Below are 25,910 nucleotides of genomic sequence, written 5' to 3'. Positions count from 1 at the left end.
CCATTTTGTCCTTTTTTGGTCAGAATCATGTCTAGAAGAGCATCACCCTTGTCATTTCCTTTACCTACTGAAAGATTACATTGGTTAACAAAGCAAGATCAAAAAGTATTAGATGTTCAGTTTTTCGGAAAAGTATGCCTCTACCAAATATTTGCTTAGAAAAGTTCTCCTCTAGCCCCCCTATATTGTCTTACTTTTGTGCCATTATCTTTGTGCTCAAAACTAATCATTTCTTTTCTGCATCTGATCAGGTAGACTGTAATATATAGCATAGTGGATAGAGTGCTGAGCTTGCTTGTGAGATCAAATCTGGGCTCAAATATTTACTAGTTGTGTGATTTGGGGCAAGTCACTAAATTCTGTTTGCCTCTATTTCTTCATCTGTAAAATGAACTAGAGAAGCAAATGACAAACCACTTCAGTGTCTTTGCCAAGAAGGTTCCAAAAGGGTCATAAAAAGTCAGGAAAGACTGAAAAATGAGAGAACAGCAACTATAATAATATTCCATAAAGATGTCATGTCAGTTTTCTCTGTCCTTTTATACTCATCCATATTGTCTCCATCATTCTTCCCTTCTCAGATTTGTGAATTTTTATAGACCTATCTCTTTTTAAAATATGGTACTATATTACTCAGTAGCTTCTAGCTACTTTATTTCTTTTGAACAAGGTTACCATGTTTCAGGAATGAATCTCATCTCACAAGGGATCAACTATGCTCCTGGGATTCTGGGATTATTCTATCTTTTTACATAGACATCTCAGGTTTGTTCTATTACCCTCATGCCATACATTGGTATAAACTTTGAGGTCACAAGTATTTACGCACCTCTTTGTACTGTTCCTTCCAGAGACTGAGGTGGAAGTAGTTCACAGGTATTAAGGAGTTCATTGGAAAGTTCCCCAGGTGGAGCAGTAGGGAAATAATATCCAAAAAGAATTCAGGAAAAGACTCAAAGTATGATGTAGGTATTTAAAGCTGGATTCAGTTGCTAAGGAAATAGGGCACTAAACTGGGAAATTAGCAATACAAAGCAATATCCAGATCAAAGCTAGACTTAATACCATCCTCAAAGCATTTCTCAAGAAGCAAATAAAAGAGATATGGTCAGAACAGACTAGAACCTGAGTTTTATGAGGATTTTATACTTTGCCATTATCTGTTTTCCTACAAGCTGATCATAATTTCCAGCCTCCCCTAAAGTAGTTGCAAGCAGATAGTATTACTTTTTAATGACCAGAAGGAATTCTTTCCTAGTTACTTTCTCCTAGAAATTATTAGATATCTCTTTTTGGTATCCTTTATGAACTTTCTTTGTACTCAAGCCCTTAATTATTCCTTATTTACTATCATGTCAAATCTTATTTTATTAGTAGCACCTTTTTTGACTAATCTTACTCTGCCTAACAAAACTTGTTTTGTTACTACCCTACATTTATATACTCTGCTCTCATATTGTTTGTTCTTTTTTACTGTCTCTTACAGTTCTCATTTTTCCCTCCCAACCATTTTGTCTTTGTTAATAGTTTTTTTTCTCTAAAATGTCTTCTCTCATTCTCTTGTTAGATTTTCATCCATACAGTTGTTTTTGTTCACCCGTGTCTGACTCTTTGTCACCCTGTGAACCATAACACCCCCGTATTGCCCTGGGCATTTTCTTGGCAAAGATGGAGTGCTTTTCTATTTCTTTCTGTAGTGGATGAAGGCAAACAAATGTTAAATGTCCAGAGTCACACAGCTAGTGAGTATCTGAGGCTAGAATTGAACTTGAGTCTTCCTGATTCTACACCCAGTACCCTATCCACTGAGAGATTGAGGGTCTCATCCAAATGACCAGCTAGCTAACAATGGGGATTCCCCAGGCCCTGTTTTTGGTCCTCTTTTTCCCCTCTATATTATTTCATTTGGAAATCTCATCAGCTCCATTGATTTTTCTTATCCTGTCTGTGCTAATCCCATTTATTTGTCCACTCCCTAACTTATCTCTTGACCTCCAGCTTCACATCTCCACAGATTTATTGGATATTTCATAGTAGATGTCCCAGACCCATCTTGAACTCATCATGTCCAAAATGGAACTCATCATGTTTTCTCTTTTCTCCCCTCTTCCAAATTTTGTTGTTACTATCAGCGATACCTCTAACCTCCTAATTACCCAGTCTTGAAAGCTCAGTATCATACTCAATTTCTCATTTTCTCCCTTCTAGATCTAATATCTAGTCTGATTTCTAATCTCCTATTGATTCTACTTTTGAAACGTTTTTCCTCAATTCCCCTTCTCCCCTGTGACTTGCCAGCAGTCTAATGCAGGCTCTCATCACCTCACACTTGGACTATTAGAGTAGCTGGTGGCTATTTTCCCAGCCTTCCCTACTACAATCCATCCTCTGCTCAGTCGTCAAATAAATCCTAAAGTATAGGTCTGAGCATAGCTGCCTGTCTTCCCCCATCTTCCACATTCAGTAAATTCAAATGACTCTAGCACTTCCAAGAGCAAATGTAAAATCCTGTGTTTGGCACTCGAAGCCATTCCTAACTGGACCCCTTCTAACCCTTCCAATCTTCTTACATCTGCAGTCCAATGATTTTGATCTCCTTGGTTTTTATTTGCTTCAGTGTGGGCACCACATTTTAAAAGGACTTGATAAGCTTAAATAGAATATCCCGAAGAAGGTCTCCAGGATATTGAACGTCCTAGAAATATAGGAGAGGGTTCTTCAAAGAAACTGAGGGGAAAAAATCTGAGGAGATCTAGGACTTTTTTTCTTTTCAAATATTACAGAGCATCTTTGTCATGTGTAAGAAGGAAGAGTCAGTAAAGATACAGATATGAAAAAAGAAAGACAGGCTATACCCCCAAGGAGCTTGTAATCTAATGGAGGAAAACTGTATATAAAAGGGGCATTGAGGGAGTGGAAATGTGACTTTTTTTTTAAACCCAACCTCAGAAGTGCTCAACTAGGCACTAAGATAAGGTGCTACAGAAAGGCAAATATAGACTTAACACTTAACTTTCTAATAACACTATTCCAAAGTATACCATAGTGCCTTTGAAGGTAGTGGGTTTCCCAGCACTAGAAATACCCCCCTCCCATCCTTGAGGCAAGTGACTTGACTAAGGTCACACAGATTGTAACTGAATTTGAACTCAGGTCCTCCTGACCCCAGGACCAGTGCTGTATCCACTGGCGCCACTTAATTGCTTTAAACTAGAAATTTTTAATCAATGTCTGGATGCTAATATGTTTTGGGGCATTTTTTTGTTTTTCAAGTGTGAATTGGACTAGATGATTTTTAAAGATCCTCATAAGTAATTCTGTGATTCAATGATCTTGAATAAATCATTTTGTCTTTATGATCCTTCCAGTTCTTTTGTAAATGACCTCTTTTTAACCTAATATTCTGTGATTTTATGAAACACCTGAGAGGGTCTTTTTAGACTACATTGCTATACATCTAAAGAGCATCAGAAAGGTCAAGAATACACAAATTAGCAAAACAGAAATTTGCCTTGGTGACTAAAAATAAGAATATTTTTATATTTTTAGAACTTGAGCTGATGTTTTTAAATACAGATTTGGCTAAGTGGGCAAGGTTGGAATTTTTCTCCTTGAGCTCTACTAATGACTTAAAAGCATGAAATAAAAGTTGATTGGTCCATTTCTTAGGATTCATTTAATATCTGAGAAGACATTCAAGTACTGAATCTAGGACATTGAACACAAAAGAACTCATTCTTTCCATTGCTAATTTACAAACCCAATAGCTCTTTCCAAATCCCAGCCTCTTTAGCAACTATTTCTCAGCCAGTGATGTGATAGCAGAAAACTTGTAATACTAAGTATTAGTAAATGTTACATTACCATAAAATTTCATAAATCATCAGGGAACTCTTGTAAAAAGCCACCCACCCACTTGCCCCATAAAAGTCACCTTCTCTGCTATGTCTACAGTTATAAAAGCTGATTTAATTTACATATCTTCCAGGAGGAGGGGTGATTGCTTTATAATATATAGATGTATATGAAATTTATCTTCTTGTCTGTAATATGGTGATTGAGATTGTTGAAATAAATTAATAGAGCTTACTTTGTTAATGTCAAATCCTTGATTTTTGTTGCACTTATTTCTTTCATCTTTTGCTTTCCTAATTATTGTTCACTTTTAATTTTCAGCATCATTTTGTTTTCTATTTTAAATTACTATGTATTCATATACATGACTATCTAAGTAAGGAGGGGTAGAGAAATGTGGCAGTCTTATTAGAAAGCAATGGATGTTACAAGATGCAACATGATCCATTTAAGTATGTGAGATATTTATTGAGATTCAGCTTTTTATTCCAGTGGATCTATGGTCCTTTTGATGTGGGTATTTCCATGTTGAGACAGTGCAGTATAGTGGGAAAATATTAGATTTAGTGCCAAAAGACATAGGTTTTCATCTCAATTCTATTATCTACTTTCTTAGTGATCTTGGACAACTTTGGATTAGGTAATTTATAAATTCCTTTTTAAAATTGATAATCATTTCTTTAATCCTTTAATTGCAATGGATTGCAGTTGTTCCAAGCTGTTCTATGCAATTCTTGTGCATCTTTTCCCATCAACTTATCATGGAATATCTATTGAACATGGTAGGGGCCTTTGTTTAGGTATTTATATGTTTTATAGCTGCCAGAACAGGTTTTGAGCTGTCCATCTGTCATCTCTCATTCTTTTAAAGGATTGACTCACTTCCATTTCTAATCATACATTTTCTGGATGATAGATCTCTTATTCCACTTACAAAGATGTCATCTATGGAAATAAGTTACAGTCTCTTTTCACCCATGAGGCATCCCTTGATTTCAAGTCACCTACAACTTTGACATTCATAGATCAAGATTTCTAACCATATACCATTCCCAGAAAAACATTTGTGTTAAAGAGGTAGCTTTGTATTGTGGACTAGTTTGGAACCATTTGAAGTTTGGTGCAATTTTTTATATGTAATCTAACCTGCTTTCTTCTTCCTCCTCAATTTTAGGCTAGACTCATTGTCCAACTTGAGAGTCTGTTCATGATTTATGAATGAATGTACTTATTTGATGCACTGAGCATCCAGCTGCTTTTCATAGCCAGTGCAATAGGTATTTAGTTTTTCCTTATGGAAAGTTGCTAGTCTCTTTTGTATAATCATGGATCTCATTAAAGAGATCCTTTGATATTCTGAGGCTTAATGCTCTCAACATAATATATTCTATTAAGAAGAATAATCTTACTATCTACAGGAAATTTCTCTTGCATTTTGACCCTGAACTGGGCATTCTCCTTGAGAGTGGTACTAACCTTGGGTGGGCATATATTTTCCTATTTTATGTTTCCCTTAAGATATAAAATATTCAGACTGTTGTTAAATAGGTTTCTCTGTGGTTACATTTATCAAGGAATCAAGTATGATTTTAACTTATGTATGAAAGACTTGTATTAGAGGAAAACCTTTTAAAGCTACATTTTGCTGTACTGAATCAAATGTTTTCTTGTAATTAACATATAACAATCTCTAGTATACAGTGCTTACTATACTTTTTGGTCAATTTTCTAACTCTAAAAGTATGATTTGCTGTAGGAATTTATTTATGAAAGTCTTCTAAAATGTGATATTTAGAACAAGAAAGATTTAGTTGTCTATTCTATCCTCATGCATTATAGATGAGAAAACTGAAAGGTGAAAGAAAAGGGGGAGGGAATAGGAAATAAGCATTTATTAAATGCCTATGATATACCAAACAGTGTACTGAGTACTTTACAAATGTTATTTTATGTAGGACCTGAGAGGTGAGTGCTATCATTATCCTCATATTATAGTTTAGGAAACAGAGACAGACAAATTAAATGACTTCCCCAGAATTACATAGCTATTAAGAGTCTGAGATGAGATTTGAGTTCAGGTCTTCTTAATTCCAGGACCAGCACGCTTATCTGCTACTCTTTTTCTAGGTGTGAAGGTAAAGGATGACTTGCCTAATTAAGGCCATAGATAATTATAAGGCAATACTAGGATTCAGACCTAAGGCTTCTGAGAGACAACATGATACTATTGGAAAAGTCCTGAACTTAGGATTACACAGAGTTCAGATCCCAGTTCTACCATTTAATGCCTCTGTCACCTTGAGTCATTCACCACAGGGCATCATAGTGCATAGAGTTCTGGGTTTGAATTCAAGAATTCTCATTTTCTTGCGTTCAAATTTGACCTTGGACACTTCCTAGTGTATGACCCCTGGGCACATGACTTAACCCTGTTTGCCTCAGTTTCCTCATCTGTAAAAGATGGGGATGGCAAACAACTCCGGTATCCTTGTCAAAAAAAAAAAACCCAGATGGGGTCACAAAGAGTTGGACATGCTGAAAAAATGCCTAAACAACAAAAAAGACCAAGTGATCTCCAAGGTTTATTCTAGCTCTCAGTCTGTCATCATATGACTCTCCATCCCATGCTTTTCTTAACATTAATGCTCTATCTCTAGTCTTCTGACTCTAAATCCCATGATTTCCTTCCTGTTTTACTTCTGCCACTTACTATTCCACCTCATATTTTTAAGAGTGTTTTTAATAGATCAGCCTTGGAGTTTGGAAAATGAATTTTATCTAATCCTGCCTCAGAGTTTTCTAAATATGACTTTGAGCAAGACCTTTAACCTCTGTCAGTCTCAGTTTACCTCATCTGTAAAATGAGCATGATAATACCACCCCCTTACAAGAAGTGCCAAATAAGATTGTGGCGATTGCTTTATGAACATTAAAGAACTATATAAATAGTAGCTATTAAATGTAGATTGTTTCATAAGATTTTACAAAGATGAAGAAATTAGCATATGGGTAACTTAGTTATTATTATCCTCTCGATTGCCGCCTTTTGAGTACCCCTATTGCCTTTGATTCTCCTATTCCATTCATTTGGATACATGACACATTATCTAAAACCCAGCTTCTTAAACTCTGGTTCACAACCCCATATGGGGTCTCATAAGCTAATGTGACAGTCGTAAAATTATGATTTATCAGTAAACTTTTGATTCGTATACCTCTTTTATATACCCATGTCCTCAGAACCATGTAAAAATTTCTTGAGCAAAAAAGGAGTCAGCAGTGGGAAAAGTTTAAGAAGCCCTGATCTAAACAGACCCTTCCATGCTCCTAAGATTCTTTCACCCTTAACATAGATTGTCCTACTGTGTACACGATCTGATCTAGTTGTCCTTCCTGACTTTCTTTTCCTAAATGGCATTTCTACTTTCTCATTTGACTCAGTGAAAACAGAGTTGGAGAGACCAAATGAGGTGCTTACTGTCACTGATGATGGAAGGAGATTATGGGAGAAGCAGTGGCAACTCTCTCCCATTTTACTTCTGTTTTGGGCCCTCGAGTCTGTTTCATCCAGGATGTCCTTGAGATAGATATGACTTGGTTTGTGCTCTTGCCAGGTTTTGGATGGACTTAAAGTCCTCTAATGCTTTTAGCTTTTTGGAGAAGCAGCATTCTTCATCCTTCACGTTACTTGCTTGGACATAGTTTTGGGTAAATTACTTATGTACTTCATAGAAACAACCCAACTATATCCCTTTTAAACCCACTCTGAAGTCTCTTGTAGTGTGACCTCTACATCTCAAAAACATCAAATAGCTTTGGGAACCAGAGATTGGAACCATGTACTTACTGCCTGTGGTAGAAGTGGGGAGGGTGAGAGTGGATTGTGTCAGGTGAACCCTCCAAGGATTGATGGAGATTCACCCTCAAGGGGAACTGACTTAATGGAAGGAAAAATGAGGTGATTCTCAAAACTTGGTATGGATGTGGCTTCATTACACTTCTGTACTTCCTCCTTTTTCTCAGGCTTTTTGATCTGTCCTTTGTACATTGTCTAACTTTACCATAGGATCTATCTTTAGACCTGGAAGAGATCTTAGGAGGTATTATTTTACAGATGAATAAACTGAAACTGAGAGAGTTAACCCAAAAGCCTAAAATCACATAGGGAGTGTCTGAGGAAAGATTGGAATATTGTCTTCTTGGTTCCAAATTTAATCTACTGTTCATATACCTCAGTTATAATCATTTGGTATAGACATTTGGTCACAATTCTCATCACCTACCACTACCAGTGTAGTTTAAGAAGAAAAAGAATTATTTTTAGAATCATAACCTGGGCTAGAATTTCAGTTTTTACATTTACTAGCTCTGTGATAGTGGGTGAATCCTTGAAAGTCTCTGAGCCACCATTTCCTTATCTGCAAAATAAAAATGATTACTTCAGAAATGTTTTTTCCTTCCTGCTTTTTTCCAGGATTGTTATGAGGTGAGAAAGGCACTCTACTTATTTTAAAGTGTTAAATAAATATGAGCCCATTTTTCATTTCTTGGGAACTTGTGCTATCTAGCTGCCCATAGGATTGTTGCTAGTTAACAGTTTTTATTTTGAGAACCCTTTATTCATTAGAAGCAGCTAGTTGAAATCGTGACTAGAGCACAGGCCACAGAAACTAGAAAGAACTAGAAATTTTAATTGAAATCCTGCATCAGACATTTAGCTTTATCATCCTGGACAAGTCTCTGTCTGCCTCAGTTTTCTCAAGTGTAAAATGGGAATAATAATGACACTTACCTCATAGGGTTATTGTGAGGATCAAATGAAATATTTATAAATCACTTAGTATAATCTGGCACATAGGAGTCATTTAATAAATGCTTTTTTCCTTTCATTTCTTTTTTCATATCTTTTGATCACTTGTCCACTAGAAAGGTGGTTCTTGGTCATATGTTTGTACTTGTTCCCATCTTGAATATATTTGATTCTAAGATTTTCCCATCTAGTTGATAGCCTCTTTAACTGAATTGATTTTTGTTCATGTAAAAGATTTTAAATTTCATGTAATCTGACCTACTTATTCTATCTTTTATGATCAATCTTTTCTCTTGTTTGTTTAAGAATTCTTCCCCCATAGGTAAACTGATCTAGTTCTCTTATAAGTTTGTTTTGCCCAACTTTTAACATTCAGGCCATATTGCAGTATTTATTTTTTTATTTGTGTGTGTGTGTGTGTGTGTGTGTATTTCAGGCATTATTGTGGTATATGGCAAGAATCTATTCTTTTCTTCAAGCAGTCCTTTTCCAATAAAGAATTCATTTCCAAGTAATATATATTTTTGTGTTTATTGAGCATTGAGTAATTGTTCATATGTTTCTGATTCTTTTTTTTTTAACCTAGTCTCTTCTGTTGAGCTGCCTTTCTATTTTTTTAGTTAGCCCCAAGTAGTTTTATTTGACAATATACTCTGAGGTCTGAGGTTTCATTTCTTTTTCATTCTTTGTCTTGAGATTTTAGATCTTTCATTCCTCCAAATGGATTTAGTTTTTATTTTGTCTAGCTTTATAAAACTAATTCTTGATAATTTGGGGTTGTACTATCTATAAATTTATTTAGGTAATAATGGCATTTTAATTTTGGAGGTACCAATCATGAGTATTACTTCCATGAATCCTTAATTATTTTGAGAAATATGAAATTTATTATTTCATTTTTAATTTTATAATAAAATTATTAAATTTTATTTCATAAAATATGAAAACATATTTAATTGTTTTTCAGTATGGTCTTCAAGGTCATTAAAACAAGGATCCTAGATACCTTAAATCCCTCTTTAGCAAGGCCATTGAAGAAAGTAGCTTAGAATCTTAAGAGCCACTCTGGACCCTTCTCTAGCAGAATAAATTTTGGCTAATGCTCCTGGCCAACTTTTCCCTATTGGCAATATATTGGAGACCCTGCTGGGAAGTACAGCAGATGGTGTGTAGTGTATTCACTCTTAAAGCAATCACTGCTTTTGGTGAGAGTGGAAAGGGTGATATTGGTAAAGATGATTTCTGACAATAATAGAGACCATGGGAAGGCCTTGTTGACTTGTGGGAAGAAAATTGGCAGAGGAGAGAACTTGGCAGAGGAAGGGGAAGCTTCAGAAGGAAAAGATTTGCTAGCTTACATTTCCTAGATGGTTGCAAAACTTTCTTTCCGATGTTATTTTCAACATCATGCACTGTGTCATAATCACCATAGAAGTTTCCTCAAGAGAAATAACACACATGTTTTCTCCTCCAGAAGTGACGCTGAAGGTCCACATCAGCGACGCCAGCACCCATCAGCCAGTCAACGAAGCCTTCATCGAGATATTTACCAACCAGGTCTCCATCGCCTCTGGAACATCGGGAGCGGACGGCACAGCTTTTATCAAGTTTCAGTATCAGTTGGGCAGTCAGCTGATTGTCACGGCCAGTAAGCCTGCATATGTACCAAATTCTGCGCCATGGAAACCCATACGCTTGCCCGGTAAGTTAAGTTTCACTTTATTCTGCATAATGTTTAAAGTATTCCATTTGTATTCAATAAGAAGTCAAATTCTCATCAACCAACCTTTATCACTTTATGTTTACCAGGGCTTAGTGCTCTGTTCTCCATTAAAGTCCTCGTCTGGTTTAAGTTTCATCATTTGTGGAGGTGACAGTGGATTGTGTTGGTCCTACCAATAGAATCCCAAGCTTTGGAAGGCCCTAACGAGCTGAAAATGGTTCAGAAAGGGGTTAGTAAGTCTGTCCATTGTCTAAGAACCATTTCAGCTTGGTTTAGAGGCTCATCATTTTGGCCACAGGATAATTAAATTTTTGACAATTCTCAAAGACCATCTATTAAATTAAGAAGAGAGTACAATGTGTACTGGTAGAGGAAAATCTAAATACTAATGAAATTACAGATTGTTGCCTTCACTGCTTTAAATTTGTAAATATTGTGGGCCTTCAGAAGGAAAAAAAATTTATAAATTGATAACCAAATCTGCCAGGTATCCATCATCATTTAACTCAACACTGCATTTGGACTACCTTTCTTCATCCAAAGTTTTTTTTGCATATTGTAACATACTAAATAAATATTCTGTTCTTATTCTTATTCATGTCAACTTTTGCACCTAGGCAACTGTTCATTTAGTAAGCATTTATTCTTATTTTAGTTGTTTTATAATACAGAAATAAAGGTTCTAATTTTGTTGGTAAAGAAAGAGGTTTAGAATTACTATTCCATATCCCTTCTTTGATGATTTCTTTTTCCCATGTGCCATAAAAACTCTTTTCTGGGTTTTTGCTCTTCCAAATTTGTAAGTTTCTTCAAAAAGCTCCAATTCCCCCTTTTCTGTGACAAGAATCTGTTCCTTGAAAAACAACATTTTAAAAGAACCAAATCCCAGCAGATAATACTCATTCTAAGATCCCCATCTGCCACTGTATAATCTCTCTCATGTACCTCCATGATAATGTTATTCAATAGAACCCTTTACCCTCACTGAATCTAGAACCTTCCTTTTCTTTCCTTTCCTTTCCCTCCTTATCTGTTCTTTCAAAGCTCCTCTTCTTCCTGAGAGATTGTAAAACTTATTTTCCATTTACTATTTACCATTGACTTGTTTAGGGTATATCATATATATCTTCTTATTCAACCCGCTTCCTTTTTATTCCCTCCATGTATTCTACAATCGAGTGACACTGGCTTCCTCACTATTACTTGCACAAAATAATCTCTATCTCAACTCCATGCAATTTCTTTTCTCTTTTTAAATATTTTTTCCCAATCACATGTAAAGACAATTTTTAACTTTTTTTTTTTAATTTTGAGTTCCAAATTCTTTCCCTTACTTCTTTCTTTTCTTTCCCCCATTGAGAAGGCAGGGAATTTGATACAGGTTATATAGTCGTGCAAAACATATTTCCATATTAGCATGTTGTAAAAGAAAACACAGAAAAAAAAAAGTTTTTTTAAAAGTATGTTTTGGTCTGCATTTAGACTCATTCTGCTCTTTCTCTGGAAATGGATAACATTTTGGAACTGTCTTACATCATTGTATTGCTGAAAATAGATAAGTCTTTCCCAGTTGATCATTGTACACTATTGTTGTTACTGTATACAGTGTTTTCCTGGTTCCACTCATTTCACTTTGCATAAGTTCCTTTAAGTCTTTCCAAGTTTTTTTTTTTTGAGAATATTCTGCGTGTCACTTCTTATACTAGAATAGTATTCCCTCATAATCATATACACACAACTTGTTCAATTGTTTCCCAATTGATGAGCATCCCCTCAATTTCCAAATTTTTGCTAACACTAAAAGAACTGCTATGAATACTTGTGTGCAGATAAGTCCTTTTCCTTTTTGGTTTTTCTCTCTTTGGAATGAAGACCTAGTAGTAGTATTATTTGGTCAAAGGGAATTCATGATTTTATAATCCTTTAGGCTTAGTTCCAAATTGCTTTCCAGAATGGTTGAATCAGTTCACAACCTTACCAGCAATGCATTAGTGTCTCAATTTTCCCACATCCCCTCTGACATTTGTCTTTTTTTTCTGTCATATTAGCCAATCTCCTAGATGTTGGGTGATACCTCAGAGTTGTTTTAACTTGCATTTCTCTAATCAGTAATATTTTAGAGCACTTTTTCATATGAGTACAGATAAAGTTGATTACTTCATCTGAAAATTACCTCTTCATGTCTTTTGATTATCGATTAGAGAATGGCTCTTTTACAAATTTGACTTAATTGTATATTTGAGAAATGAAGCCTTTATCAGAGAAATTTGCTTTAACATTTTTTCACAATTATGATTACTTGTGTATTTCCTTCCATTCTATTCCCCTCCTTGTTTATACTTGTGACTCTCTCTCCTTTTACCTTGTCTATCCTCAAAAATGTTTTGCTTCTAACTAAAACTTCCACCAATTCGTATTCCCTTTTATTAGCAAAGCCCCTTCTTTTATTTTCTTCCCCTCCTACTTTTCCTATTTGGTAAAATAAAATTCTATACCCCTCTGAAGGTGTTTGTTATTTCCTCTTTGAGCCAATTCCAGTGAGAGTAAGGTTTAAGTGCTCTGTTCCCCTATTCCCCCCCCCACACACACACACACTGTAAAAGTTCTTTCCTGCCCCTTTTATGAGATAACTTTATCCCATTCTACTTATTCCTTCCCCTTTCTCTCAGTGTATTCATCCCTTTTTCTCACATCTTAATTTTATTTTTAGATATCATTCCCTCACATCCAACTCATACCCATGCCTTCCACCTGTTTATACTTCTAACTGCCCTAATAATGATAAAATTCTTAGGAGTTACAAAGATAATCTTCTCCTGTAAGAATGTAAACAGTTGGAATCCTATATTGACTTCTCTTTCATGTTTAGCTTTTAATATTTTTCTTGAGTCTTATATTTGAAAGTCAGATTTTCTATTCAGCTCTGTTCCTTTCATCAGAAAGGCTTGAAAGTCCTCTATTTCATTATAGGTTCATTTTTTTTTCCCTGAAGAATTATACTCAGTTTTTCTGGGTAGGTGATTGTTTGTTGTAACCCTAACTCCTTTGCCTTCCAGAATATCATATTACAAGCCCTTTGATCCTCTACTGTAAAAACTTTTCAGTCTTATGTTGTCCTGATTGTAGCTTCACAGTATTTGAATTATTTCTTTCTGGCTGCTTGCAGTATTTTCTCCTTGATCTGGGAATGCTGGAATTTTTCTATAATATTCCTGGGAATTTTTATTTTGGAACCTCAGTCAGTAATTTGTTTTTCTTTCAGTTTCTCTTTTACCCTCTGGTAATAGGGTATCAGTATAATTTTCCTAAATAATTTCTTGAAATATAATGTCTAAGCTTTTTTTAAAAAATATATTGTCTTTCCAGTAGTCCAGGAGTTCATAAAAATTCTTAAAGTCACTTCTTGATCCATTTTCCAGGTCATTTGTTTTTCCAAAGAGATATTTCACATTTTCTTCCAGTTTTTCATTCTTTTGATTTTTTTTTTATATTTTGGTATTTCATGGAGTCAATAACTTCCATGTGTCCAAACATGATTTTTAAGGAATTATTTTCTTCATTGAGCTTTTGTACTGCCTTTAATATTTGGCCATTTCTACTTTTTAAGGAGTTCTTTTCCTCAGTAATTTTTACCTCTTTTTTCCATGTGGCCAATACTGCTTTTTAAGGCATTCTCTTCAGTAAATTTTTGTATATCTTTTTCCATTTGTGCTATCATAGGGTTTTTTTGAAGGTGTTATTTTCTTCAGTTTTTTTTTTTTGTGCCTCCTTTACCAAGTTATTGACTTTTTTCATGATTTTCTTGCATCATTGTAATTTCACTTCTCAATTTTTTCTCTACCTCTCTTATTTGATTCTTAAAACCATTTTTGGGCTGTTCTAGGAATTCTTTTTGGGTCTGAGACTAATTAATTTTTTTTTCTATGACTCTTTGTATGTAGTGATCTTGACTTTGTTGCCTTCTTCTGTACATTTCCCCAGCCTATTTCTTGACATTTAACTATGTTAAAGTAAGGCTCTGCTCCCTGCGTGGAAGGAATACTTTACCAAGCTTCAGGCCTTTCTTGCTATTATTCTCAGAACTAGTTCTGAAGGCCTGCAAATTTTCAGTTCTTCCAAGAGGATATGACCTAAGGAGAGAGTGGTCACTTCTTTTTAGGCCTGTGCTCTGGCCTGTGAGTGGCCACAAGCACGCCTTTCTGCTTTATAACTATGATCAAGGTCCCTGTTCTCTTGAGGCTCCAAGCTCTGGTGTTCCAGTGCTCCTTCTCATCCTGGAACTGCAACCCAAGACTGTGATTCAGCTCCAGCCATGGGCAGTGCAGCAGAGAGCTGCATCCACTTCCTGCAAAAAGAGTTCTGTGATATTCTAACCACTATCTATTCTTCCACTATCACTTTTATTTAAGTGCTGTCCTTATCATTGGCTCCTTGTATATTTTTTAAAAAATTTGTCAGTGGTCCCTCTTTTGATCTTTTGGTTTATTGTGATTTGTTTGTTATAATCATTATTTTTAACCCCATATATATCTTTCTCTTTCTAGATTTAATTTTCCATTTTTATCTGGTATAATTAATTTATTACTTTAGAGTAAACCATTACTCTATTTTCTTACTTTTTTATATTCCCATTGCCTGGGTTCCTTTCACAGCCTACAATCTATCATTTCTCTCCTTTTGTAGAAATGCTTGAAATGCCTCTTTCTTATTGAATCTCTCATCTTTTTTCCCCATTGATTCTATCCTGTCTTTTCCAGCAGAGTGCCTCCTCTATCATTCAGTTCTCTCACTTGTTGTCACTGTCACCCTACCCACTGGTTGCTTTTCTACTGCCTGTAAATACACTCGTGTCTCCCTCTTCCTAAAAATAAGCTCTTACTTAATCCATCATCCCCAGTAGCTCTTTTTTCATGATTAAACTCCTTGGGAAGACTCTCTTCAATCAATGTCTCCATTCTTTCCCCCTAGCTTATGTCCTATATCTTTCCTCCCTTCCACGGTTAACCTCCTTGAAAAGGCTGTCTCTAATTGCTACCCCCATTTCCTTGCATTTCCCTGTCTTTAACTTTTTACAATCTGGGGTCCATCCTTATCCTTCCACTGAAACTATTCTCTCCAAAGTTACCAACGATCTCTTAATTGCCAAATCCTTTGATCTTTTCTTAATTCCCATTTTTCTTGGCCTCTATGTGCTCTCTGGCTCTGCTAATTATTGCTTAATAGACACTCACACACTTTTCTCTCTAGGTTTTGGTGACAGTGCTCTGCCCTGTGTTCTCCTATCTTTCTGACCACTCTTCCTTAGTTTACTTTGTTAGCTACTAACAATGAGTACCCCTCAAAGCTCTCCCCACACTCCCTACTTCTGTTTGACTTTTCTGGGTGATCTCATTGGCTTATACTGATTGAATTCTCATCTCTATACTAATGATTCTCAGAGCTAGTCATCCAGCCCTTAGCTTTTTGCTCATCTCCAGACTCATATCTCATATCAAGTCATATTGGACATCTAAAACTGAATGTCCTTGCAAGCATTTTAAATTCAGCAGGTCCAAAATTGCACCTGCCTTTATTCAAAAAGCTTCCCCCTCTTTTCTAAATTTTCTTATTACTGTTGAAATCAACACTCTCCTCCCAATCACTCAAGTCTTGCAACCTAATATCAACCCTTCAACTTCTCATTTTCTTTCACCCTGTCACATCCAGTCTCCTGGGAAGTTTTGTCAATTTTGTCTTTGACACTTCTCTGTATATGTGCTACCTTCTCCCCTCTGCTGCTGCTGTCATCTGATGCAGGACCTTGTCAGTTCACACCTGTACTAATTATCACCTGTTGAGCAGTCTCTCCATCACAATCCATCCTCCTTTCAGCTGTCAAATTAATCTTCCTAAAGTACAGATTTGATTAAATCATACACATCTGCATTCAGTAAACTCCATGGCTCCCCATCACCTCCAGGATTAAATATAAAACCAAAGAGAGTTTGAAATCCAAAGCTCTCATAAGCTCATCCCTTCCAGTCTTTCCAGTCTTCTTATAATCTCCTTATCCCCACAGACTTTGTGATCTAGAGGCAACGGCTTGCTTATGATTGCTCATACAGGATGCTCCATCTCAACTGCATTTTTACAAGCTGTCCCCTCTGCCTGGAATTCTCTCCCTCCTGTCTTCCCTTCTTTCATACAAGTCCTAGTGAAAATCCCACCTTAGTGCTCATGTCTTCACTTTACTATTTCTAGTTTATTTATGATTTCTAATTTATTCTTTGATGTCCTTCAATCATTTCACTCACATCTGATTCTTCGTGACTCCAGTTAGGATTTTTATGGCAAAGATAATGAAGTGGTATTTCATTTTCTCCAGCTCATTTTATAGATGAATTAACTGAGATAAATAGGTTACACAGATGATAAGTTTCTGAAGCTGAATTTGAACTCAAGTCTTCCTAATTTCAGACTCCCAGCACCTCCCCCAAGTTTCACACTGCCTTTCTTATATCACACTGCAATGTTATCTTCCACATTAATACAGATTCCTGAAGGTTGGGGATTGTTTCATGTTTGTCTTTCTGTAATTCTTAGCACAGTCCCTGGCACATTGTAAGTGCTCACTAAATGTTTGTTAATTAATTTATTGGGAACAAGGACAGACTCTTAATGGAGTGGTGGTTAAATGGTTAATGGGTATTATCAATAGTAGCAAGATAAGAAGAAATATCTTGTATTTTATTGTTGTTTTTGTTGTTCAGTTGTGTCCTACTCTTCATGACCCTTTGTTGAGGGGTTTTTTAGCGAAGATACTGGAAAAGCTCGTCATTTTCCTCTCTAGCTCATTTTACAGATTAGGAAACTGAGGCAAATAAAGTAAATGACTTGCTCAAGGTTACACAGCTAGTAAGTTCCTGAGGCCAAATTTGAACTCAGGTCTTCCTGACTCCAAGCCTGGAGTAAAATTCACTGAGCCACCTAGATGCCCACCTTATATTTAACTAACCTCTATTTATTTTGTATTTCTCCTGTATCTGTGTGTTGTATATGTACTCATATATACCTTTTCCCAAAACATAGGTCCTGGAGAGCAGAGAGAGCTTTATTTTTTGTCTCTGTGTGCCTAACACCTAGCATGGTGTCTGGCACAGAATTTTTGATTGATTTATTCACTGATCAATTCCAATAAAGGACAACTGTTAGATTTTTGTCTTGTGTCCACCCAGTGCCCGCCATGTGGCAGGCTTTTCCAAAATGCTTTTTGATTGAGTGCATGATAAAGGCCATAGGGCAAGGATGAACTCTGAGAACTCTGGAGGGGGACATGTGGGCAGTATTGAGGATCTGCCCTGGGTTTTTCTCCCCCTGTTTTTTCCTACTTTCTTCTCTTTCCCTTGGCCTGACTGTTTTGTGTATATGCTGGAAAGAGCTCTTCTTAATTTATAAACACAAAAACATGCCCTTTTGGGAAGGACATAATGGAATGAGAAACAAAATCAAGGGTGAGGGCAGGGGGGGCAGGCTCCCTTTATTCCTTCCCACCAGCTCATCCCACCACTGCAGCTTTTACAGAACAGAAGAGAACCAGGGCTCGGGATAGGGTGATGGCCACAGGCAATATGGTGACCAGGGCGAAAGCCAGGGTCTGAAAGATTCAAGAAAAGCAGGAGAGAAGCTTGCAGTTGGAGGGATCAGGGAGCTCCTGGGGCGCTTCTATATAAAGGACATCTGTTATTTAGGAACTGCCAGATGCTTAGAGACACGTTCCCTTCAGCTCTGGCCTGCAAGAATTTGGTTTTATTCTCAGTCACCAAATTGGATTTTGTCTCGAGAATAAAATCTCAGCCCTTTGTTTTTTTTAAGCCAAGAAATAACTGTGGAAGAGTCCCCCAAGGGAAGTTCAAAGGTGATTTGGGTCCTGCCTGAGCCCAGGGTTGGAGGACAGTAGCCCAGGCTGCTTGCATTGCATTCCCTTTGGATACAGCCCTCACAAATGCCGGAAGAAAAAGGAAACTATTTCCCTAATCTCCTTTCTCCCCACAGAATCAGACAATGGTCACATTACATTTTTTCCAGCTTGCTCCTTCACAATAGTCAGCCCTTTGTTTGGAGTATGAACAAGAGCTGCTGGTGCTGAAACGGATTGGTTGAACTTAGCCAGTGCCTGGCACACAGTAAGCACTTAATAAATGCTTGTTGCCTTGCCTGTTACACAAATTCTGCAGAACTGTGGGATTAACAGCAGCTTTCCTATTTCAGAGTTCCATGTGTCCTTCCCCAAAGGGCATGTTTTTTGTGTTTATAATTTAAGAAGAGCTCTTTCCAGAATATACACAAAACAAGACATTTTTAGCAAGTACTTTTTGAGCTGGATTTCTCTCCTCACCCCTTACTTAGCAAGCAAACACCAGCGCAGAGAGTTTTTCCTTCCTGGGAGTGGAAGAAATAAGGGGAGACATCATAAAAAGCTTTATCTTCACCAGAGACAGGAGCCGGCTTAGTGAGATCACTTTTTAGGCCGACTGTCCCAGATAGTGTAATCTGAACTTTGAAAACTGTGGTCTGGAGTCTATCTTCAAAGACAGACTTTCTTCTTTTTGTTTAATTTTTTTTAGTTAATTCTGAAGAACATGGGCTCTTTCTCACTTAGCTGTTTCATTCAAAAAAATATCTCTGCCACTTTCAAGGATCCTTTATTCCTTTATGGGTCCATATTATTTTTGTCTATCTTAATTGGCAACCTCTGAGCTGGACGAGTCAAAGACAAATTGAAAATGATTGTGTTTTTATTTTGGTTTGATAATGAACATTGCTAAAAATCAAAAGGAACAGTCGAGAACAGGTTATTTAGTATAACCCTCCTTTTTTTGACAGATCAGCTGGGGGAGAGAGGCAGTCATTTAAACCCACCGAGGCACACCTGCTTAGGGGCAGAGATGGAGCTTGAGCCTAGATGTGCTGCCTTCTGGGTTAACCTTCCTTCCATAATACTGGGCTATGTCCTGTCAATAAAAAGTTATTATTAAAAAAAAATACTGGGCTACATGTACATTTTGTGTAGTCACAGGGGTCCTCAAACTACGCGGGCCAGATGCAGCAGCTGAGGACGATTATCCCCCTCACCCAGGGGCTATGAAGTTTTTGTTTTTACTATAGTCCGGCCCTCCAACAGTATGAACTGGCCCCCTATTTTAAAAGTTTGAGGACCCCTGTACTTAAAGTGATTTGATGGTTTGTTGATCATTATATAGACATAGGGTTAGTGTCAGAGCAAATTTCAGGGACTTTCCCTGACACATTCTAGTGGGATCTAGTGGGCAAGTCACTTAACCTCTCAGTTCCCTAAAACAAGTTACCTACAAACAAGTTTTCATTATGTATACATAGAGGGAGTTTTCACAGTGGGAGTTTCTTATTCCAGGTAATTTGCAAGTTCATCCTCCCTGCCAAAAAAAAAAAAAAAACATGTATTTGCAACTATATATCATAACTGATATATCTCTAGCCACATATATTTGTGCTTTTAAAATAAAATATTAATAATTAAAGCTATACTCTATAATTGTCCCTATTTGGCTTTCTTAAAGAGAGAGAGGGAGATAGGGAGAGAAAGAGAGGGGGGGAGGGAGAAAGGAGGGAGAGAGAGAGAGAGAGAGAGAGAGAGAGAGAGAGAGAGAGAGACAGAGAGGAAGGGGTAGGCCATATTATACAAGGGCAGAACTCAGCTATTAAGAAAATGATCGGGGCAGAATCTCAAGAGAGTCCATAGAACACAACTAAGTGAATTAATTTCAGGCAGGTAGACCTTGTTTTAAAAGATGAAATGTTTGGGGGCAACTAGATGGAGCACCAGAATCAGGGGACCTGAGTTCAAATATGATCTCAGACACTTAGCACTTATGAGCTGTGTGAATGGGCAAGTCACTCAATCCCAATTGCCTCAAAAAAAAAAAAAAAAAAGATGAAATTTTCTTTGTTGAGGGAAAAAAAACAAATAGCGATGTTGTTACTCAATCATTTCAGACTCTTTGTGACCTCATTTAGGGTTCTCTTGGCAGAGATATTAGAATAGTTTGTCATTTCCTTCTTCATTTCATTTTACAGATAAGGAAACAGAGGCAAGCAGGGATAAAGGATTTGCATGAGATACACAACTTGTGAGTGAGGACAGATTTGAACTAGGAGAGAGAATGACTCTTCTCTCCAAAAACTACTAGGAGCACTCTATTAGTAAAGATGAAAAAGAATCATTTCCTGAAGGTTTCATTTACGTGTGACTAATGACTTTCCATCCCTCTGCTCTGGGAGTGCACAGTCAGCTTACATGGACTTCTTCCTCATCTTTCTTAAATTCTGGCCAACACATTCATTTCTTGTGATACTCTTCCTGGAATTTTCATAGGCATTTGCTATTTCCAGATCAGAATAGAACTAAAAATTTTCTGCCGTTATTCAATAAGCTCCTTGAGAACAGGGACTCTCTTTTATCTTCCTCTCTATCTTCAGCACTCAGCATATTGGTACATAGTAGGTGCTCAATAAATGTTTATTGACTGCTCTTCCTGTAAGTTCCTTGCGTGTCTAGATTATTTCATTTTATGTCTTTGTATTCCCAGTTCCTAGCACATAGTAATCATTTAATAATGGTTAATTGATTAATGTGTGGTTTAATTTTTTTTTTGCTCAATTCTAATAAAGCTTTTTATTTTAAAAACATATGCATGGATAATTTTTCAATATTGAATCTTGCAAAACCTTATGTTTGAAATATCCTCCCCTTCTCCCCATCCCCTCCCTTAGATGGCCAGTAAGCTAATATATGTTAAACATGTGCAATTTTTCTATATATATTTCTACAGTTATTGTTGTGGTTTAATTTAGATGCTAAAATTCACAACCCCATTTTTTTCCCTTCCTCAGTGTTTTCTTCTCTAAGCCTCGGCCTGCTCCCTGAACGATCGGCTACTCTAATGGTTTATGAAGATGTCGTCCAAATAGTCTCAGGATTTCAAGGTACATTTAGTATATATGGCATCTCTACTTTTTTTGATTATAAAAAAAGAACAATTATAGAGTATAGTTTCAATTACTAATATTTCAAAATTTAACTTTACAAGTAGCAACTTGCATTTACTTCATTTACTTCAGCCTTGCCAGTGGCCAAGACATACAGTAACTCTGGCAAAAAGCATCAGGAGGCAGAAAGAATAGTTAAATTGTTGGTATTAATTGGCCTTAAATGGATTTTTTTAGGCCCAGGTAGTTTTTCTATAGCCTGGGGAATCTCTGCTGACTGGCCGGCCTGCTTAAAGTATATCTCAGTGTGAAAGATCCTCTCATTAGTCTGAGAGCTCTTATTACTACTTATGTCAGTTAGTATCTTTTTCTCTGTTAATTAAGTCCAGCTTATCCTGTTTTTGTTGTTGTTCAATCATTTCAGTTATACCTAACTCTTTGTGACCCTATATGAAAGTTTTCTGGGCACAAATAATAGAATGGTTTGTCATATGCATTTTGAAAGATAAACTTTTTTTAAACACAGTTGTTTGCATGTTTCCCTGTTAAATTGTGACCTCCTTGAGGGCAAGAATGGTTTTATTGCCTTTCTTTGCATCTCTTGTACTTAGCCAGTACCTGGCACATACTAAGGACTTTATAAATGTTAAGTGACTGACTAGCAGCATTTTTCTCTCAGCCTTCGGTAAATAAACACCATTTCCAATCATTTCAAAGAACCCTTTTGACTAAACAATAGCGTCTACAAATATTTAACTTATCCTTTTTCATTCTTTATTATACACATATGGAAACTAAACAAAGAGCTTCACTGCCTTGTCCTTGGCTGTGACAGGAAATCCTCACCAAAGGTGGGAGAAGTAAACGTGTTTCTGGGTAAAGAAACCTCTGATCTGAAGAGAGAGTTTTCTTTTATGTGTACCATGTAAACTGAGAATCATACTTTCTGATTCCTAATTTTCAATTAAGAAATATTTTGTCTTATGTCATGTTAGCTGATATTGTTATTTTGGATATAATTCCTGTTGTTTTATTCAGAAAACATCTGGATGTGACACTGTGCCCCTTGCATATGTCATGGTCATTTCTACCATACATCTTTGTTTTCACAGAATGACAGAGTAACAGAGCTGTAAGGGACCTTAGAGGCCATCGAGTCTAGCCCCTACTTTAACTCTTTACAACAAGGGATCAAAAGCCCAGTCCCAAGGTTGACTGGGAGAACTCCAATGAAAGAGAATCTGTTTTTCTCTAAGGCAGCTTGTTCTACTGTGACAGAACTTTAGTTATGTTTCCTAAATTTCTTATTTCACAACTTCCACCCTATTGCCCCTGGTTTCATCACTAGAACAAGAGTTCTTAACCTAATGTACTTTAAAACATGGAAGAATGGATGGATGAATGGATATAATAATATAAAATGCCCTATGCCTGCTAGTTTTTATTCATACCAGAAGAGATAGTATCTCTAGGCAGCTGGTGGCTCAGTGGATAAAGTGCTACGCCTGGAGTCACGAAGACCGAGTTCTAATTTATCCTTAGACAGTGACCCTGGACAAGTCACTTAACCATGTTTGTCTCTTCTATAAAATGGTGATAATAATGGTACCCACCTCCCACGATTGTTGTGAAGAATACAAGATAATATTTGTAAATCATTTTTCAAACCTTAAAGTGCTACATAAATTCTAGCACTTGTTATTGTTATCTGGGCCTGTTAATATGAACTCATCAAGCACGGATGGGATGCTCCCTTAATATAGCCCTGTTTAAACAAGATTATGTGTTGATCAACTATGACAGACTTAGATCTTTTTAGCAATACATTGATCCAAGACAATTTCAATAGACTTGGGATAGAAAATTCCATTCACATCCAGAAAAAGAACTATGGAGTCTAAATGCAGATTAAAGCAGACTATTTTCACCTTTTGGGGGGAAGTTTGCTTTTTCTTGCTCATGGTTTTTCCCTTTTGTTCTGATTTTTCTTTCACAACATGACTAATATAGAAATATGATATTTAAAATGATTGTACATGTGTAATCTATATCAAATTACTTGCTGTCTTGGGAAAGGAGGGAGAAAAAAATTGGAACTCAAAATCTATAAAAAGAAGAATGTTGAAAACTATATGTAATTGGAGAAATAAAGTATTTAAAATTTTAAAAATAGAATAATGTATACAAAAACCTGTATCCTTTAAAGTATGTAGATAGATATGTATGTGTGTGTATATATATATACACACACAGATATAGCTATAGACATATATATATATTTATCCCTGTTTATGTTGGGCATCAATTCTCAATGAACCATTCCCAGCACAAAGATAATAATTATTATAGTAATTACTAACATTTATATAGCACTTATATGTGCTAGGCATGTGCTTTACAATTATTATTTCATTCAATCCCCACATCAACCCTGAAAGGTAGATGCTATTATTATTCCCATTTTATAGAGGAGGAAACGGAGGCAAACAGAATAAAGTGACTTGTCCGGAGTCACACAGTTAGGAAGTGCCTGAGACCACATTTGAACTCAGATCTTCTTGATTCCTGACCTTACTCTCAAGCCACTATATCACCTTCATCGCTGACCTTGGCACAGAAATTAGAAGGAAAGAAACTGTTGAGTAACATTGACTTCTCTCTGGCTTTGGTTATCAGGATCACATCTACCTCAGACAGCAGCCCCACCTCTTCTTTGATATTCTTCTTTTCTCCAGTATATTTAGAGAAAACAATAATAGCATAGTTATGGTCTGTAGATTTCCCAATTTTCCTTAGTTCATTATGAAAATTATTACCCCTCATACTGTCCTCATAGGATAATGCTTTTGTATTCATTTATCAACACTTGCCTTTGCTTCTATCCTCTGTACATCTTTCTAGTTTCAGCCAAGGAGTGAGTTGCTTGCTCATCCTCTCTTGCTCTCATTCTCTCTTTTTATCTCTCTCTATCTTCCTCCTTTCCTCCCTCTCTCCCCCTCTCTCTGTCTCTCTATCTTTCTCTCCTCCCTTTTTCTTTGTGTCTCTATTTGTCTCTGTGTGTGTGTCTCTTTCTCTCTCTCGCCTTCACTTCCCTTCTTTCTGTCTCTCTCCCTCCTTCCCTCCTTCTCTCTCCCTCCTTTTTTACCTGTCTCCCTTCCTCCTTCCTTTCCCTTCCCCTTTCTCTTTTTCAGTCTTTCTCCCTTCTTTCCCCACTTCCTCTCTTTTTCTCTTTCAACAATTCTTTTCCTCCTCATCCCTTTTAAATTGTTTCTCTTAAGAGCTCCTACTCTTCCTAGCCTGCTTTTTTAGGCCACAGACACCACTCTCTTTTTCTCTGACTTAGAATCTCTTCTCCCAAATTTAGTCAAATCATCCCTAACTTTTGATGCAGTTATACCCAGCAGCGTTCTTATCTTTTTCAGGAATCAGTTCATCCACCTTTTAAAGCACAAAGCAAGTCAGGAAAATTGTAACCAATGTGCAGAGAGCAGGCTTCTGCAGACGTCTGGCTACTTGAAGACTCCTTCCATGTCTGCCCCATCCTTACTATCTCGTGCCTCAGACCTAATGACAACATCACCTTCCTCTTTGTCTGTGTTTATCTTTGCCCAAACACCCTCCACTGTGCTTCCCCGCTCTGTCCTCAGATTTCCTCACAGGAGCTTCCCCCCTCCATCCCAGATTTCCTCACAGGAGCTTCCCCCCTCCATCCCAGATTTCCTCACAGGAGCTTCCCCCCTCTGTCCCCAGATTTCCTCACAGGAGTTTCCCCCCTCCATTCCCAGATTTCCTCACAGGAGCTTCCCCCCTCCATCCCAGATTTCCTCACAGGAGCTTCCCCTCTCCATCCCAGATTTCCTCATAGGAATGACCTTCTAATATACACTGCAACTCTGCCTCCTCTTTTAATTAACCTGTCTCTTTTGAGGAAGGCGCACCTTCTCAGAGCTGGACCCATTCCAGTCAGGAAGCTCCTGCTCTGCATCCAACGCCTGGAAGAGCCGAGCTGCTTCCTTACGTCCCTTTTTACTGGGACTTTTGCATTTGCACTTTGCTCCCTGATACCACGGACTAGGTGCCAAGCGTCTCTTATAGATTTTGTGTTTCAGGAATCTCAGGGGAGCGCTATAGTTATTACACTTCATGAGACCTAGCTTGATCAGTCATTATCTCCCTCATTTTTCTTTTTCAGTCACAAACTTAATCCAAAGAACTTTAAAGTTTCAAGACAAACACCTTTTTGCATGTTCTTTATAGGTGCACTTTATATCTAGCCATGAGATAATCATATCTATATTTTAAGTCATACTTCATAAATCTAAAACAAAATAGTCCTTGCCTTAAAGAAGTGCATATTCCAGTGGGGGAAATCAATATGTACATAGGTAATTAAATTATATATACACACACAGGGGAGGGATAGGGAACCATCTATATACATACAGATGTATATTATATATATCAATATATATATGTACAGATGTATATGTGTATACATATATACAGATTATATATGTA

General features: G+C 36.8%; 1 protein-coding gene across 1 annotated transcript in view; it reads left to right on the top strand.

Moving 5' to 3' along the window:
- Window positions 1-25,910, top strand: part of FAM171A1 (family with sequence similarity 171 member A1) — a 179,619-nt gene that overhangs the window by 87,629 nt on the left and 66,080 nt on the right. The window contains exons 2-3 of the mRNA XM_051963058.1: window positions 10,140-10,367; window positions 21,297-21,389. Coding sequence (XP_051819018.1) covers window positions 10,140-10,367; window positions 21,297-21,389 — 321 coding nt within the window. The remainder of the gene's footprint in view (window positions 1-10,139; window positions 10,368-21,296; window positions 21,390-25,910) is intronic.

Source organism: Antechinus flavipes, chromosome 5 (assembly GCF_016432865.1).
Source record: "Antechinus flavipes isolate AdamAnt ecotype Samford, QLD, Australia chromosome 5, AdamAnt_v2, whole genome shotgun sequence".
NCBI lineage: Eukaryota > Metazoa > Chordata > Mammalia > Dasyuromorphia > Dasyuridae > Antechinus > Antechinus flavipes.
This window is presented reverse-complemented; position numbering and strand designations above follow the sequence as displayed.